The sequence below is a fragment of the Sebastes umbrosus genome, chromosome 5, assembly GCF_015220745.1.
Source record: "Sebastes umbrosus isolate fSebUmb1 chromosome 5, fSebUmb1.pri, whole genome shotgun sequence".
NCBI lineage: Eukaryota > Metazoa > Chordata > Actinopteri > Perciformes > Sebastidae > Sebastes > Sebastes umbrosus.
In genome coordinates, this window is record NC_051273.1 from 17,258,742 (window position 1) to 17,276,056 (window position 17,315).

A 17,315-nucleotide genomic window follows, 5' to 3' on the forward strand; every position below is an offset into this window, starting at 1 on the left:
ATCTGAAGCCTCCTCTTCTCTGATTGGACTAAAACAATCTGCTGATTCGGCCCATCAGGCTCCAGTGGTCTGCGTGTGAGGACAAGTCTTCACACAATAAGCATTCTTTTAACTCAACTGTAGCTATTTGCAAAAACTCTGAGTCACCTGCCTTTGTTCATCTGAAAAGTCATGAGAACTGCAAAATATTGTCTGTTTAGTTCAGTGTTGCTCTGCTACAAGAGGTTCAGTCCACACAGTCTAACACACACATACAAAAACAGACAAGACTTTGCTCCCACAGAGGACCAGCTGGCTTCATGAGCTGCTTCTCTTCTATAAACATGATGACATTTTCCTCGAAAAGCACTGACCGCATTTGTATTCCCACTGATCCCGTTGTCTTGTCTCTGCGAGGGGAAACACTCAGTCGTGGCAACGAGGAGGAGGAATTGATGAAGAGCAGAACCAGGACGCCAGACCTCCACAGCAGATATCTGTTGGTGCCAGCATCAGAGAGGGAGAGTGGACGAGCACTAACTCCACAAAGTTTGGAGACAACAAAATGTCTTTAATTTGCACTTCCAAGACGTATTTCCTAACCTGATTTCTAGGAACGATCACATGTTGTACAAATACAAGTCTGATTATTCCCTACGGTGTCTATTGTTGGTCAAAACAAACAAAAAGAACTTGAATGAGTCAGTACAGAGACATGGCTGCAGGCCTCTGCTGGCCACTGAACAGGTTTTAAAAGTCAACAACACCCGTCCACTAACAACACAAAGTCATGAGGGAATGTTTCCACCATTTGTCTGTTTTGTAATGTTGTGGAAGCTACGTATAAGCTGGTATTTAATGCAGTTGTTTTCAGGGCAATATGATGCTGATGCTTGCATTCATTATCACTTATAGAAATGTAACTATATTCTAGTGTTGCACCAGTTGTCAGCTGCTGCGGGGTAAAATTTAAGAAAACCTTTTTTAGTATAATGTCAGATATACTTCATAAATATGTTCAGATATTGTACTGAGCTTTTAGACTTTACTCTTTTCTTTAGAAACAACTCGTTCTCAGCCAAGGCTCAAAAGTAGCTGTGAATTTCCACTGAATACTGGAAAAGCCAGGTCAACCTTGGAGGTCTTCAAGAAATGAAAACAACAAATGTTTTTTCCTTGCAAGAGTTTAAAAATCATAAAATGCTGATTTGTACAGAATATAGATATCAGGAATGTCATCGAGAGATCTTTCAGAGTTAAATGTGGATCATTTGATGATCAGAAGAAAGCTGAATCTTTACTTCTGTATCCCCATTTTGAAAAAGTGTTTGAAAGTCCATCCGTCCATTATCTGTAATCGCTTTTCCTATTCAGGGAGCCGATCACAGTTGACATTGGGTGAAAGCGGGGGTCAGGTCTCCAGACTATCACAGGGCAGACAACCATTCACACTCACATTCACACCTATACGGGCATTTAGAGTCAACATTTAACCCAACCTGCATGTCTTTGGATTGTGGGAGGAAGCCGGAGAGAACACAGGGAGAACATGCAAACTCCACACAGCTGTGAACCTGCAGTGCTAACCGATTTAATCACTCGCAGATCTGATCAATTCTAAACTTTAAAACAGCCGTCAGCTGAGTAGCAGATTGGCATTTTGTCAAGATCCCAACTGTTGCTCAATGCTTTTCCCGCTTTTCAGCAGTCGTGTGGGAATCTCTTTCAGAGAAACTAATCCACTAACTCGAGGAATCAGAGATACAAATTTGTTTTTTCTTACTCATACTGTGGGTTGATTCAGCGTTATGTAATATGTTTTGAATTTCTAGCAAAGCTGGCTTAGTGATAACAACCAACTGTATTCCTGAACTATTAAAACATGTTGGATGTGAGCTTTAAATGACTTCAGATGTTGGCTGATCGACAGTGACCTTTGTGTTTGGCGAGTACAACTGCTAAGACAATTGTAAGCCATGCAGGAGAGGTAGTTCAGTTCTATTGTATCAATAACAACTTATTTAAAGGAACACTGTGGGGCTTTTCACCACTTGTGCCACTGCAGAGCGATGTTTTGATGCATGGCTTGTTATAGGCAGTCGTCCTTCAATGCAATGTCTGAACAGGATGCGTTCAGGCAGTACAAAATGTAGGTCACTCTTGTTCGTGCTCAGAGCTCAATACACAGCTGTCGTAGTTGTACACTTTAGGTAAACAGCTGGATTGATTAAAATAAAAATGTTTGACACAGAAGACTGAAAAACGGGGTCCCCTGTGTACGTAGACACACATGTAGTGCATGTTCCACAGCAGGCAGTTCTCTTACACTGTTTGTAGCTATACCTACGAAAAGTCAATGCACCGTAATTTGTGTATATAACACAAAATCAATATGTAACCCACGTAAAGGAAGTATAAAGAGCGACAAACGCAACGTAGGGAGGAGGCTGGGGTGGATGGGTGGGTCAAAAAACACTGGACTTTCAATCAAAACTAGAAACTGGAAGTCAATGTTGATTTATTTGTCATGTAACTTCTTTACGCCACTTCTGCTGTCGCGTAACCACTTCTGTTGTGATGTAACTTAACTACCGTCTTTCCTAAACCTAATTATAACATTTCCTTGCCTAAACATAACAAAGTTGTTTCCCGTGAAGACGAAGAAGTTTATTTTGGAAAAGACTGGAGCGGAAATTGATGCTGGAAATTCATAGGAAAATGCACAAAAAATTAGGAATAACTTTTCATGAGATATCATATGAACCGTTGTTTGAGGATACGTTGACCACAGTTAGCTATGACAGCTTCTTTAGATGTAGACTGTTCTTCTTGTACAATATTCATTGGATATATACTTGTAATTTAATAAGGCATAAAGCCATGTGGTGGCAGTTTCTGTTAAAACAAGACACAAACCAACGTAACAACTTGTCTTTCAGTGAATTTAATAAAAAGGCATACATTAATAACTAAAACATCTGCAGATGGACTGCAGATGGACTCACGAGCACAGCCACCTGTTGTGGACTGTGGCAAGTGAGCCCCGAATACAAAGAGTAGTCAGTATTTATACATTTAAAGCATAACATGAAGATAAGTGCAAAGAAGAAAAGAAGAGAAGGATAGAAAGTGTATCAATGCGTCAGCACACAGCAGACAACAGAGCATCACAAGACATAACAAGTATTTCAGCAATCTGTTGTTTGCAGTTACAGAGATCTAAAATGTCAGGTCACTATCCTATGGTGACGAAGTTGAACATGTGAGGCCCTGAGATTATCTAAAGGTACAGTGTTAAACTGCAGATATGAAAATTGCCATTACATTCCTCCCTTTGAGCATTCTATGCTCACTTAATTAATTAACATATCTGATTACTACTAGCACCGTTGTAATACACAAAATCAAAGTGTGAAGATACTATGTGATTTTGATTTAAGTATATGAGAAAGAAGGAATTAAACTCAGACAATATCATCATAAAATGGTGGCGTCCACCCTGGAGGTGGAAAAAGGTCAGGAATGCCTTTCTCCAGCTGTGGTGTATGTACATATTGTCCAACAGTAGATTTGATCAAAGAGGCAATCATAGCTTTAGCACAAGGAAAATGCATAATCAATTTAACAAGTCTGATGTACTCTGTAACACATATAAGATAATGAAAAAAAAAAACTAATATAATATAGGCATAGGAATGAAAATAAAAATGAAAAATAAAAAAGATAAAAAGATGGCCATGTGTTTTCTCCAGGTTTAGTCAGTTTGTCGGAGAAGTTGTGCAACAGGTCTCTGTCGTCCCCCATGCTCCTGCATTAGTATTATGTCATGTACCCACCCCGGTCGTCAAAAGTCTGTGTCAATGGTCTGGTGCAGTCTGTTAGGTCCAATGTTGGAGGAGATTTAGAGCTAGCTTCAAATCAACAAAAGCTTTTTTCTGCTTCAGGTGTCCAGATAATCTTATATTGTGTAAGGGCAAAATTTGTCGCGTTTACCACAGCAGAGAATCAGAGACCCCGTGAAAATCAACTTTGGGGTCCACTGTTCACTCCCAACCTGTAGCATCATTACACCTTTTAGTCTAAGGTCCCAATTCTTGCCACCTTTCATCCTTCGATTTGACCAATGAGACGTTGGGATCAGAGTGTGGTATCTGAAATAGAGACTGAAAAAGTGTGTCAGGCAGAGTCACTGAAACAGCCAGTCAAGCTTGAGTTTGTCCTTATCAAGGCCCTCTCTGTACCATTTGTTTTCAAACTCACTGTCTACTCCAAAAAGAGATAAGCGAGGTGCATTGCAAGTCATGTTTTCTCATAATATCTGTGTGTGGCTGTGGAGAGAGCTGTAGCTTGGTTTATGAGAGTGTCATTAACAGAGTTAAGAGCAGTGTTTGGGATTTTCCACTGGTAGGCATATAACAGGTCCTCTTTACTATATTTGAAAAAAGATGTTGTTTGCTAATTCTGGTTACAACTATGCCCTGTGGTGTAGATATCAAAACTATCCCCAGTAAAACAATAAAATCTCTCCCCATCAGGTTAATCGGACAGTGTTTTGATAACAGAAAAGAGTGTTTGTGTTCTTACGTGTCTGATGTGCAGATAGGTCACTGTTTCCCATCTCCGTGTCAAAGCTAGATGAATCCTTCACTGTCCTCGACCCCTCCGCTAGTCAATCAGCCTGTGTGTCCTGGTTCTCAGGGCAATTCCTTGCCCAGTATCCCATCTTTCCACATCTGAAGCAGGCGTTGGATCTCCCCCTGCCTCCATCCCTTCTGCCATGGCGCGATTCTCGACAGTCTCAAGGTTTCCGCATTCCCAAAGTGATGTAAATGCGTTTTATCATCTCACTGATCTCTGGTCTCATTGATGAAGCGGTCCCGAAGATGAGCTTCCCAGGGACTGACCTCATTGTTTCCCCTCAATGCAGCTGGTCGTAGGAGGCCACTGTGTGTTGTGAACCTCTGTGAGTCTGATAAGGTACGCAGACACAGTCTCATAGTCTCTCTGCTTGCACAGTGAGATTTTGCCAATGTCCATTCTCACTGGGAAAGCAGTCTTTACACCGTTGCAAAGTCCAGTTATGGTGTGCGAGGGGCAGTGTATGGTAACGGCTTGGTTGCTGAGCTTGTTTTGCCCTCTTCCTCCGTCATGGCTCCTTCCACTGGTGGAGGCAGAGGTGGCGATGGAGGTGGAGATGGAGCGCTGGGCAGCACTGCCTGGGCCGGCTGTTGTCGTTGCGGGGTCGAGTCCAGATCAGGATCTAGTTTGAGACACTGAGACATGGATTTTAGTAGTGCTGTCCCTGATTTTTTTGTTTTCTGTCCCTGATGGTTGCTTCTTCTACTTTGTTTTTTAAAGCTTGGAGCTGTCTTATGCTAAAACTGCCAGTGCTTAGAAATCCACACTCGTTAACCCACACGTCAAGTTGGTCAAATACCTTTTACTGTTTGCTGTATTTGGTGGTCATATCTTTGATGTTAGTCGACATTAATTGAGGTGGATTATCACAATCCTTTGAGTTTACTATGATTTGCACCTATTTTAAAAAATAGTTTTCAAGATCTCTTCAATATCAATGTACTTTTTAGTTAAGGGCCATGGACTAAGGAAGGGAAAGAATTTTTTATCAAGATTTTTGCTTAGAGATTTCTACAGGTGGTTGTACCTTTATATACTTCAACTCCTACAGGGGGTTATGCTTTAACTCCAGTAAGGTCTTACTTTTAGTTACTCTTTCCCCCCCTCTTTTTTCTTTTTCTTCTAGTGGGTGATCAGTCCACTGGATCAAAAGAAAAAAGATAGCAATATTATTATTATTATTACACTATGTGTGATTACAGTGTATTGATGTTATCCCTCTGAGTTCCCAGAACTCCTTGGTACCGTATTGTGCTAGCCCTGGATTCTACAGCGGTCGTCTAACACTTGCCCTGTTGACATGTCTGTCACAACCACCCTCAAAGTGGGAGAATCACTTTCTTCATTCCCACAACAGCGCTTTATCCCCCTGTACAGATACTGTATCCCCCTGTACAGACGCCATATGAATGAAATCTTTTAATGTATGCCTTTTTATCAATGAATTCTTACTTACCAGAAAGACAGAGTTGTTTATTTTTTTTCTTTGCCACCTGGTTCTTTGGATCACAGCGGTGAGCGAGACTTGGTCGTCCGGCGTCAGGCCCCCACTTCTACACCCTTTTTATAGGGAGGTTGAGGTTAGAGTCCCGGACTCCAGCCGTGCACGGTCTTTACCCTCGCACAGAGTTCCAGCGGTCCCGCTCACACGAGTGATCCTGCCGACAACGCCAAATTGTGGTGGCAGTTTCTGTTAAAACAAGACACAAACCAACGTAACAACTTGTCTTTCAGTGAATTTAATAAAAAGGCATACATTAATAACTAAAACATCTGCAGATGGACTGCAGATGGACTCACGAGCACAGCCACCTGTTGTGGACTGTGGCAAGTGAGCCCCGAATACAAAGAGTAGTCAGTATTTATACATTTAAAGCATAACATGAAGATAAGTGCAAAGAAGAAAAGAAGAGAAGGATAGAAAGTGTATCAATGCGTCAGCACACAGCAGACAACAGAGCATCACAAGACATAACAAGTATTTCAGCAATCTGTTGTTTGCAGTTACAGAGACCTAAAATGTCAGGTCACTATCCTATGGTGACGAAGTTGAACATGTGAGGCCCTGAGATTATCTAAAGGTACAGTGTTAAACTGCAGATATGAAAATTGCCATTACAGCCATTAAAACAAATTTTGAATTTGTATTCTTCTTATATTGGATTGTATAGCTACAATGTCCCCAGAAAATGTAGTATAAAGAGGGCCATAATATATTAATATTAAACATAATAAGACAAACAGACATTAGTTGTCGCATAGTTTGGACTTCAGACTCAGTTTGTCAGGCTCAGTTCAACATCAGGCTCCTGTTATTGTTAGCATGTTAGCAAACTCTGGTAGCATAATCTCAAAGTATAGCTGAGGTTGAGATTAGATTTGAGGGGTAAACTAACCTCATAAACTGCCACCAACTCCAAGTCATTACCAAAGTCATTGAGATTCATCACTTGAGGAATAGGGATTTGTGAATATTTTCCAACTGACATTGTCAGCCCTAAAGCCATGACGCCGGTGTGGCTATAAATAACGTCCATGTTTTAAATTAGATTGCAGAAAAGAAAGCAAATCAATATGAGCATGAAATGTGACCAATGCATTAAAAAACTGGATTTTGGAAATGTAAGTTGTACATTGTGTTCTGGTGAGAAACATCGGGTGGAAATGAAAATGTGTCTGTGCACAATAAAAAACTCTACGGGGTATCTTTACCTCAAGCTGCTCAGTGTGGTTTTCGTTATGATTTTATGTGAGTGGGTTTGAAATACTGCCTATACAAGACTCTTCACTTGTTTAAAACTTTCTAAAAAGTCTCTTTACAGGGGCTGGAATCACGCCTGGTATATATAAACTCAAACTCGTACATATAAATCAGAATCATAATAAAACATATGCTGTATGTATGTTAACTGTGACATAAGAGGCAACCACGCAGAGTTTGCATTGACACTAAGTGGATTTTTGCAACATACATTAACATTTTTAATTGCCAAAATTGGTATCATATGGAGTATAGTTTAATATTCAGCACATTTAAAATCATTTTCTGTTAATGTTTTTCATTTTTTCCCTTTGATAGAAGATTTATCACTTTGTCAGCCTGAATGAAGGAGCTGTCAGCCTCCAGATGTTTCCCCTAGAGGGATCAGCTGTCATCACTGATATTTAAATATATATTTTCACCTGCTTTTTAAAATCGATGAGATATACTGCATGTGGAAGTTCTTGGTCATGTTTATACATGTTCCAGGCAGTATTTTTCATCCATGAAATGGCGAGTGACAACTTTATCTCCAATATTCTCCACAATCTTTTGATGATTTAATTATTATCTAAAAGCAACTGGAGCAGTCAGGAATATTTGTAATATGTGGTTTATGTCTTTATTAAACCATCCTGGGCTCTTCATTTATACAGTGCACTGCATTTCAGTTCATAAATTCACTGAACAGCCGGCATGGAGACCAATTTGATCGATCTTTCCAAAGCCTTGCCGTGCACAAAATCACAAAACGCTTCATTTATATATAAAAAAAGAAAATACACAATGGAAGCCCGCAAAGAAAATATATTACAGCTTAATATACAAATATATAAATGTACATTCAATAAATACAATATGAAGTATTCTTGAGATGTATTATGGCTAACATGTAGGCCAGTCCATCACAAATTACCAAGGCTTGCATGTTTTGTAATGTTTGACCTTTTCAAAATAAGGGCATGTTGTAGTCAATGAGGTAAACTGTTGCAGGTGAGACACTGTTGGCCCGTTCATGAAGTAACTATGGAGCACCTAGCCATTACTGGATTTAAAAGTGACCTCAGTTCAATTTCACGAAAAAAAAATTACCCAAACTAAAAAAAAATGTCCCTGTTGGACCGCAATCTCAATGACCGTAACATCTAAATGGCTGCAGGGGACAGAGAGCCTTTTAAAGTGACCAGTGACACAATAACCAAAACGCAATCAAAGAACAAGCAAGGCTTCAAGAGATCAGATATCAACACATCACTCATATTTAAAAATATATATAAAATACTGATTGAAAAAAGGTATTTACAAAGACCGCTGTGATTCTCCGTTCAGTAGATTGTAAATACTTCTTTGGTCCCTGTCGATTGTTGGCAATTAGTGGCTCGATAAAGACAAATATTAGGGACAAAAATGATTATTTTGCGCATTTAAGAATAAAAAAAAGATGTGCCTAAATTATGCCTTTCACTCTGAATCATTTATACATCAACAATAATCCAAGTTCACATAGGCAAAGGAAACACCACTTCAAAACACATCAAAATCAGTATAAACAGTACATATGGGCTACAAAAGCAGAAACAAATGATTACAAAGATATGCAGCAAAAAAGCTACTGAAAGTGAGCACATCATCACGAAGAAACCTGTAACATTTTTCGGCAGCAGAATATGCAGAGAGGAGCTTGTGAGCGGACTGATTTCCAGCACGGTGAATATGAGTTTGGTGCTGGTTTGCACTGGGAGTAGAAGTCATGAGGCAGAAAAGAAACACAGCGTTCAGTATATGTCCAGTTAAGGCGTTCCCAGTGTTGCTGTGTTATCCATCTTTGGCTATGTGTGTAGGAGATGGATGCTGTGCACGATGATGTGTTCAAGTGCAACTTCAAGCGTCGTTCTGCCCATAAAGAGTGCCCTGCGTCTTCAGCTTGTGCCTCCTGCAGAGAAGAAAAGACAACAATGAGCAGGAGAGCCTCTGCTTCTCATAAAACAGGATTTTTAAATGCACCAATTAATAATTGACAATAAATAACCAAGCTCCATGTAAAGGAAACTTACAATTTCTCTTGACGGCTCATGTTGTCTTCTTTTGACTTGACAAAGACTCCCTCTTCTCCTCCCCTGACGAGGTAGGTAAACTCTCCTTCCTTCGCGCTGAAGATCACCCTGAAATCACACAGAGAACAAAAAACTTAAAACAAAAAATAGAAGAAATCAAAAAACCACCAGTGTGAAGTGTCACTGGATCTATTCTAGTTTATTCTCATATCTTTGTGATATAACCAAGGACTCACTTGGACTGGGTCTCCCCGGACTTGATGCGCAGTTTTCGGAGGTGGAACTTGCTGCTGCCCCACCAGGACCAGCTAATGATGGTGTCCTTCTCCCAGCGCAGCTTCACGATCATCAGGTCTCCGATGTTCACATCGGTGGTGATGAGGAAGGACAAGGTGGTATTACCGTCCAGGACCGGCCTGAGCAGGGTGAAAGGAAGAGCAGCGGTCAAAGGTCAGCAGCAACGAAGGCATCCATAGTATGTATGTGCGCATGCTTGTGTGTGACATATGCAGCACGAGTGCATTCATGTCTTTATTTAGAGTCAGGAAACACTGTTGTTGACCATGTGTCTACTTGTGATTTCCACGTTCATGTTTGTGTTATTTTGTACTGTTTAATGTACGTACAGGACGAAGGGAATGTCCTCCTTCTCTCCGACGGTTCCATACAGAGAAATCTTCATCGGCTGCTCGGTGAAGCTCAGTCGGTCCTCACTGAAGAAATGTCCCTTCACTTGATAGTGGAAAACTACGAGAGAAGAAACAGACAGTTTACACTTTAGACACACTTTTATAGCTTGACGCATTCTCAGCAACTGGCCCACGTCTCTCATACCACTACTTAAAGTCAGTTTAATGCTTTAAAAGCCCTTATGTAACCTTCCTCTGTCTTCATGTGACTGTCACAGTGCTGCATTTAAACACAGATTTGTGCTAAATCCTGGTCGGTTACATTCACACACCCTCGTATACAGTATAATCATAACTTTAGAACTATTTCCGTTCTAAACATGCTAATCTTTGCACAAAAATACTGCTGAGTAGACTTAAAGGTGCTAAATGCGCAGCCCGTTCTCATTCCCAGGGCGTCAAATACTGAGGCTTTGTCGCGGCTGTCGGCGTTCATTACCTTATGAAACACACCATATGAAACACACCGGGCGGTCCATTAACTATAATATAAACCAAGCCGCGGCAACGGTAAACGCTCAGAGAAAGTGTGGTGACGTAGTTTAAAGAGCGAAAAGACAGACACAGGGCAAGTGGGAGGGGAGGTGGATGGGTCCAACAAACACAAGGCTTTCATTCAGGACACCGTTGTTTGTATCCCGTGTGTTAAGTTTCACTTTCACGTTACAATCAGCTGTTAGGTCGTGTCCCGTGTTCACAGCGTTCAGTTTCATTTTCACTGTACAAACGTAGTCAAAACAACGGCAAAAGTGCTGACAGAGCTAACCCGAGGGGGGACCGGAGGGTGGGTGCTACACTTGTGCGACGACGCCATCAGTCGGTACGCCGTTATCAGCTGTAATTGCTGCATGAGAGCAGTGCAGAGAGGCGGCCGTGAGCTAGCCAGTGGGGCACGCTCACATGCACTAAAAGGCATGCACGGCTGGGCCAATTATATCAATTAAGCACGGAGAAGATCGGATTACAACACAGAGGGAGAGCGACTTCATTAGACATAACTCCTCTTTATCTTTACATAGAAAATAGCTGTTTGCTGCTATATTAATGCTCTGTATATCAAATTCATCGTCTTTAAATAAACTTTTCCATTGAAAAGTGGTGCAGTGGTGTTGCATTACCTCAGCATACCCCCGAGCCACTAAAATACCCATGACCTCTTCATCATGTGACCTCCTGAATACATGCTACTTGTTGTACATGTCTTGTGTGTGAACATTATGTGTGTGTAATCTATTTGTACCAACGCCAACTGTACTAATATTAATTCCAGCTCCAAGCAACCACGTCCGCTCTCAGTACATTCAGCAACAGTAGCTCACACACTGAGGATTACTCCAGTTAAGGTATGCGGATCCATTAACTCAACTCTTACTAATCTTCGGTAAAGTACTTAAACCCAGACATACTTTTCTACAGTAGTTTTCTTCTATTTTCTTGCCCTGCACAGAACACAAAACCTACAAATGCCTCTCTACATGTTCTTTTCCCCCCGGTATTTACCTTTGTAAGGACTCATTTCGCGAGTCTTGAGGTACATCTTGGTGCTGCGGGCCGAGCGGACCTTGTTTATGTTGTAGCCCAGCTTGTTGCAGCGGTTCTTCCTGCAGCTGAGGCACATCCCCTTGTTGAAGGTCTCTCTAGAGTTGCAGCGGTAGGCCATGCTCTGCTGCTGGGTGTTCACCAGGGAGTCGATGAACAGGTGGATGGAGCGCTCGTGGGAACACTTGATGAGCTGGTCCATATCTGCAGCACACAGAAGTACAGGGAGCTGTGAGACCTCTGCGTCTTCTTTCACACAACATCATGCAATGGAGAAAATGTCTTCCTCATGTGTGGCTTTTTTACGACTTTTGACATGTCAGCGTTGACCCAGAGGGCATTTCTCACTTAGTCTCGCTTGTCTCACTTAAAACACAACAGCTGGGGGACGTACTGTGAATCTGTGGCTGCTATGACTGGAGGCAAACATATTTCAACTGTAGCACTGAAAGCTTTTATAGACTCAAAGTGTCTGTTGACACCATGTAAACTTACAAAAGCCCATCTTGTGGGTTTACAACACTGTTGTTGCAAAAAGAAGGTCAGTAACACACTAGATCTGAGCAACCGGAGTAAAAGGTTCTCCCTAAATTTGAGCTTTCATCTCTTACACATAACTTTTGCATGTTCAGCGAACACATGACATAAATTGTCTATTAAAAACACCACACTACTGGCTACTGGATGCCACGTGGTCATCTACTTTAGAAGTTTAGTTTACAGTATAGAAATTGAAACCCAAGGCATCATCACAAGCAGAAGTGTAGTGAGGAACCAAACAACGAGAAGTATTTGGAGTACATACTTTGGAGGCCCTTGATGCCTTCCAATGCGATCCCCATCAGTGTGTTCTGGATGTCGCAGCCCGGCTGAAAAGTGCCTCCGTTCGGGTAAATGTCGATGTGGCCCACGGATCTCTGGATGCCGATGCTGCGGCCCGGGGAGCCCCTGGTGTTGGTGTGCAAAACGTCCACAAACTGGGCGTCGTCTTCGGACAGGGTGTTCTGGTTGTCCGCGTGCTCGAAGGTGGGACCAGCAGGATCCAGACCTAGAAAAAACAGGAGAGCCAAGGCAAAGACACATATAAGCAGAAAGAAATGTCTCTTGAATCTTATCTACCTATAAAACTGTACTTTCAAACAATTGAGTATCATTTGGTTTCTTTTCTGCGTGTGCAGCTCTGCAGAAACACTGAGGCTCAGAACAATGTGAAGCACTGATTGTGGGTTCTTACGCAGTAAACATACCATCATACTAAGCAGGTCAGAGAGATTTCCAAGCTCAATAAACTCCATAGTGACAAATAGAGGGATTGGACCCGCTAACTGGCTACATGCACATGTACAATACCGACATGGAATGTAATGGATTATATTTCACTGGTGTGTTGTTTTGTTTTTACGAGTATATTACATTACACTACGGTATGGTATGTTTGCACGCTTGAATTCATTGGCTCAGAGACTAAATTTAGACAATAAAATGTGTGTATCACATAAGCCAAAATGCTTATAGCTAAAACACAATACACATGGTCGTAAATGTAGTCATGCATTTTTTAAAAGGGAGGTTGCACACTGCACTAATGACAATGACGCACTTTCCAGTTATATATATCTATGCTCATACTGTTTATCTGTATGTAAAGTAAGCAGATGATGATCCATTGGTTTAAGGGGACATATCATGAAGAACTCACTTTTTCAGTGCTTGTACACATACATTTGGGTATATGGAGTGTCTATCAACCCACAAACTGTGAAATAAGACAACCCAGTCAGGTTTTTTTCGGCTGCCTAGATCAGAAAACGTGATTCAACAAGCCATTCAGATTTGGCTCCCCTTCCTATGTCACTTGCAGGCTCATTAGAATATACCGCCCACAAAGAGAAAGCAAAGAGTATAGAGGCAAAGAGACAAAGCTCCGGTGTTTACACTAAAACGGAGCGTTTCAGACAGAGGGCGAATACAGGTATATTCAGACACACAGTATGAGAAAAATAAAGTGTTTTTTTTAACATTAAATCATGTTAACATGTTCTTGTAGAAACCCAAAATACAAGTATGAACCTGAAAATGAGCAAGATATGTCCCCTTTAAATGAACCGTTCTCACCTGTAATCCTGCTGATTTTATGGTCTGTCAGATCTCCGGCGATTCCAGCCACATGTGCTCCCAGACTGTAGCCCAGCAGATGGATCCTCTCCCAGGGCAACTGCAGCTCTTTCTGAAAGGGAGGAGATGGATGAGATGTTCCAGAGGAACACGTTGCCATGCTTTAAAAACAGTTTAAAGTGAATCCCAGACTTGCTGGAGGCTGTTTCCCTGGCAAAGCACAGCAGCACTCTGTTCAAGTCTTAATAGATTTTGGGAAATAATCCAAGATGAGGATTAATTTGTGTAATTTTATGCTTTTGCCAAAACTCTGCAAGCTTAAACTTGGTAGTCACGTACACAAAGGACAAACAATTGGCGGCGTTATTCGTGCCGGTACCACCTTTTTGCCCTCAAACAATGTCTGAGCTTCACTAAATAGTGAGCCTTGTAATGAGAGGCTGCTGTGAGCCACAGACACGGCCATAAAACGCCTTTACAGGGCATTAAAGATCATAACCAGAAGGGAAACATATCCACAAGCAGCGCCGCTGGGATCAAAAACATTACATAATAAGATACAAGTTTGTCACAGATTCTCCGGCTGCTCTTTGCTGGCAGATTAACGTAGAATGTGGTGAAACATTTGGTGATCCAAAAGAAGTCCTGGATTGTCTATGTTGTATTTTCGTTATGTAATTACTCCTGAGGTTCCTTCCAGTTTTTTACTTCCAGTTTTTTTGGTTATGTTTTTCCTTATCTGATGAGAGGGTTGTACTGTAAAGGACAGAGCGTGTCGTACCCTGTACAGATTGTAAAGGCCCCTGAAGCAAATTTGTGATTTGTGGTATTGGGCTTGACTTGACAGTGGCCCAAATCCACTTTTCGACAAAGAGGATGTGGAGAATGTGACCCAGCTGTGACACCGAACAATAAAAACACTCACTTGTATCCATGCAACAAACTTGGCCACGTCGCGGCCCACTAGTTTGGTGTAGGCCGCAGAGGTCGGGTAGTGTTGGTTGGCGCGGGTCAGCCAGTCCACCACGATCACGTTGGCGCTGGGCTCACGCTCGTAGAGAGCAGACACCAGTTTGGGCACCCAGCTCTCGAACATCCCCGTCACCTATAGGAACACACACACACACACACACACACACACATGGTCACGCACATGGTCTGAGGTCAGCTGCAGGGTGGCGTGATTTATGCTGGCCTTAGCCCTCATTCTGTGTCTTGTGGTTGGAGAAGAGCCAAATCTGGGTGCATGACCGGCTCTAAATCACATTACAGGAGGAGATACAAAGCTAACTCACTGCTCTCAGCCTGTCTGCTCGGAAATGTGCATTTATTTATTGTTATATTCAATTCAATTAATTTTTATACAGCGTCAAATCATAACAGAAGTTATGTAGAGGCACTTTTCATCTAGAGTAGATCTAGACCGTAGTCTATAATTGAGAGACCCAACAAGAGATCCCCCCATGAGCATGCATTATTACCCAGCAATTACAAGGAAAAACTCCCCTTTAGCAGGTAGAAACCTTTGGCAGAACCCGGCTCTGGGTGGACGGCCATCTGCCTCGACCGGACCGGTTAGTTTGGAGTTGGCTCAACATTTATGATCAGTTTGTTAGCTATTTCAATATTGCATTGGCAAGACTCAAACTCTACTTTATGTTCATGCAACATACAATTTTATGGCATTTTTTCATCTGTATCTCAGAGTCAGAGGGGCACTAGAGGTTTTTCATCAAATAGGACCAAAACAAAATAGTGCACATTACCTACATACATAACTAACAAGCAGGGCAACCATAAGATAACTGTGATTTTAACATGATTTTACATGAAATGCATGTACTTTAACGTACCGTCCAGCCATGTATTATTATGAAGGACTGCGTCTCTGAGTTGAATTCACACTCCTTGATGGTTTCTGGCTGGCCGGGCACAATATAGCACATGTCATCATCTGGGATGTCCACAGTTCGCAGGGAGAACTTGGACACGATGTCAGTGTAGTCTGTGATCCATTCAGTGGTGGTCGGCAGGGGAGTAGCGGTGAACGTGGAGTTTACTGTTACAACACACACACAACATACAAACAGTTTGCATTAGATTATTATGGTGTGACAGAAATGTGGAGGACTGCATGCACCAATCAGGGATTCTGAGCAGGAAAGAGGTACATTTATAACATTATTATTATTACACTTTCCAGGTATATGCATCCATATAACAATCAGGCAGCAATTTGAAACAGTTTTATCACAAGATGACTTGCAGAAGACACTGAAACTGACAAACTTTTTCATGCAAATTACATAACCTTGCTGCTCCTCTCAATCATTAAGTGAGTCAGTGAACCAGTAGAGGCATAGAGCATGACAGTGTCGCCCCCTTTTGTCTCCACTGCATTTTTTACCAACATTTAAATGAATTAAACCTCAAAATATTGTTAATAGTATTGATTTTCTTAAGACATTCAGTTAAGTTACGTTGATTAAAAGTGGATAAAAAACATCTCAACTAATTATATACGTCCAGTGAGTCCAGTTTTGTAACTTTATAATACTTAAAATTACTTAAAATGCCTTTAAAAAAACAGATAACCTAAGGCTAAATGGTTTTAAGTGGAGAAATTTAGTAAAAGTCTTATTTATCAATACAAACTAGTATTTTTTTGTATTTGAACCTCGAAATAGTACAATTTTATTCGATTTTTAAATATTTTTCACTGCTTTTTTTTTCTTTTTCCTGCAGACAAAAGGCCTGAATAGCAGCCGCTTTCCTTCATGCACACATGGACCTGAATGGTATGAAATAGGATGCAGACCTGCAAAGCGTTTCAGGGGGTTACTCGCGGTCAAACAAGGAACATCAGTAATTAATTAACCCGGATGAATCATGATAATAAATAATATCCTGCCTGCTATGAAGTTGTCACAATGCAAACACACTGATAAAGTAATAAAGTCTCTCTTACCAAACTCAGTGGTGGCTGTGTTGAGTTCAGGGTCAGAAGAAAAAGTTGCAAAGATTTTTCCCAAAATTATCCAAACAGACAAAAAACAGATATTTTCTTTTCCCATATTACTGAGAAGTTTTTTTCTAAAATATCCTGAATAATAAAAAAAGTTGGTAAAAAGTTCTCTGGATGTCGACCAGTTGTATATCCAAGCGTGTATTATGTTAAAGTGGTGTGGAGTTGTGGTTTAGGAGTAAAGTTTCTTATGGTCTGTCACAGTTGCAGCTCCAAGTTATCTTTATGGGTGGCTCATTTGCATACTCACACGTGATTGGCTGATGGGGTTTAGGGGGGCGGGGTTTAAACTTTGTCCCAGCTCTGAATCACCAGAGGGAAATCATTCTCAACCTGCTTCAACTGAGTAACACCAGCACACAGGACTCCTATTATTAGCTTTAAACTGTGTCATTCGTGCCAATTATCATCCATTAATTAGCTTGTTAGATTTTTAAGAAATTACAGGGGAGTTGCCTCAGACTTTAGGACAACTGCTCATTGGGAAAATAATAATAATCCCAAATAATTTATAA

General features: G+C 41.2%; 1 protein-coding gene across 1 annotated transcript; it reads right to left on the reverse strand.

The window, feature by feature from the left end:
• Nucleotides 1-7,984: 7,984 nt before the first annotated feature.
• On the reverse strand, nucleotides 7,985-17,000 carry lpl (lipoprotein lipase). The gene is made up of 10 exons (XM_037770086.1): nucleotides 16,744-17,000; nucleotides 15,629-15,834; nucleotides 14,701-14,880; nucleotides 13,776-13,887; nucleotides 12,466-12,708; nucleotides 11,622-11,864; nucleotides 10,059-10,179; nucleotides 9,669-9,848; nucleotides 9,433-9,540; nucleotides 7,985-9,311 (listed from the first exon to the last, which is right to left on the reverse strand). Exons 1-10 carry the CDS (start codon nucleotides 16,847-16,849, stop codon nucleotides 9,260-9,262), a joined length of 1,551 nt encoding a protein of 516 aa, XP_037626014.1. The 5' UTR covers nucleotides 16,850-17,000; the 3' UTR covers nucleotides 7,985-9,259.
• Between the last annotated feature and the right edge of the window lie 315 nt (nucleotides 17,001-17,315).

Bases quoted from the DNA above. Each gene is read 5' to 3' on its own strand.
- lpl (XM_037770086.1), bottom strand. From the start codon at position 16,849: ATGGGAAAAGAAAATATCTGTTTTTTGTCTGTTTGGATAATTTTGGGA. The intron at 13,888-14,700 runs GTGAGTGTTTTT...CCTCCCTTTCAG, and splicing joins AGTTTGTTGCATGGATACAA to AAAGAGCTGCAGTTGCCCTG. The intron at 12,709-13,775 runs GTGAGAACGGTT...TGTTTTTTCTAG, and splicing joins TAAAATCAGCAGGATTACAG to GTCTGGATCCTGCTGGTCCC.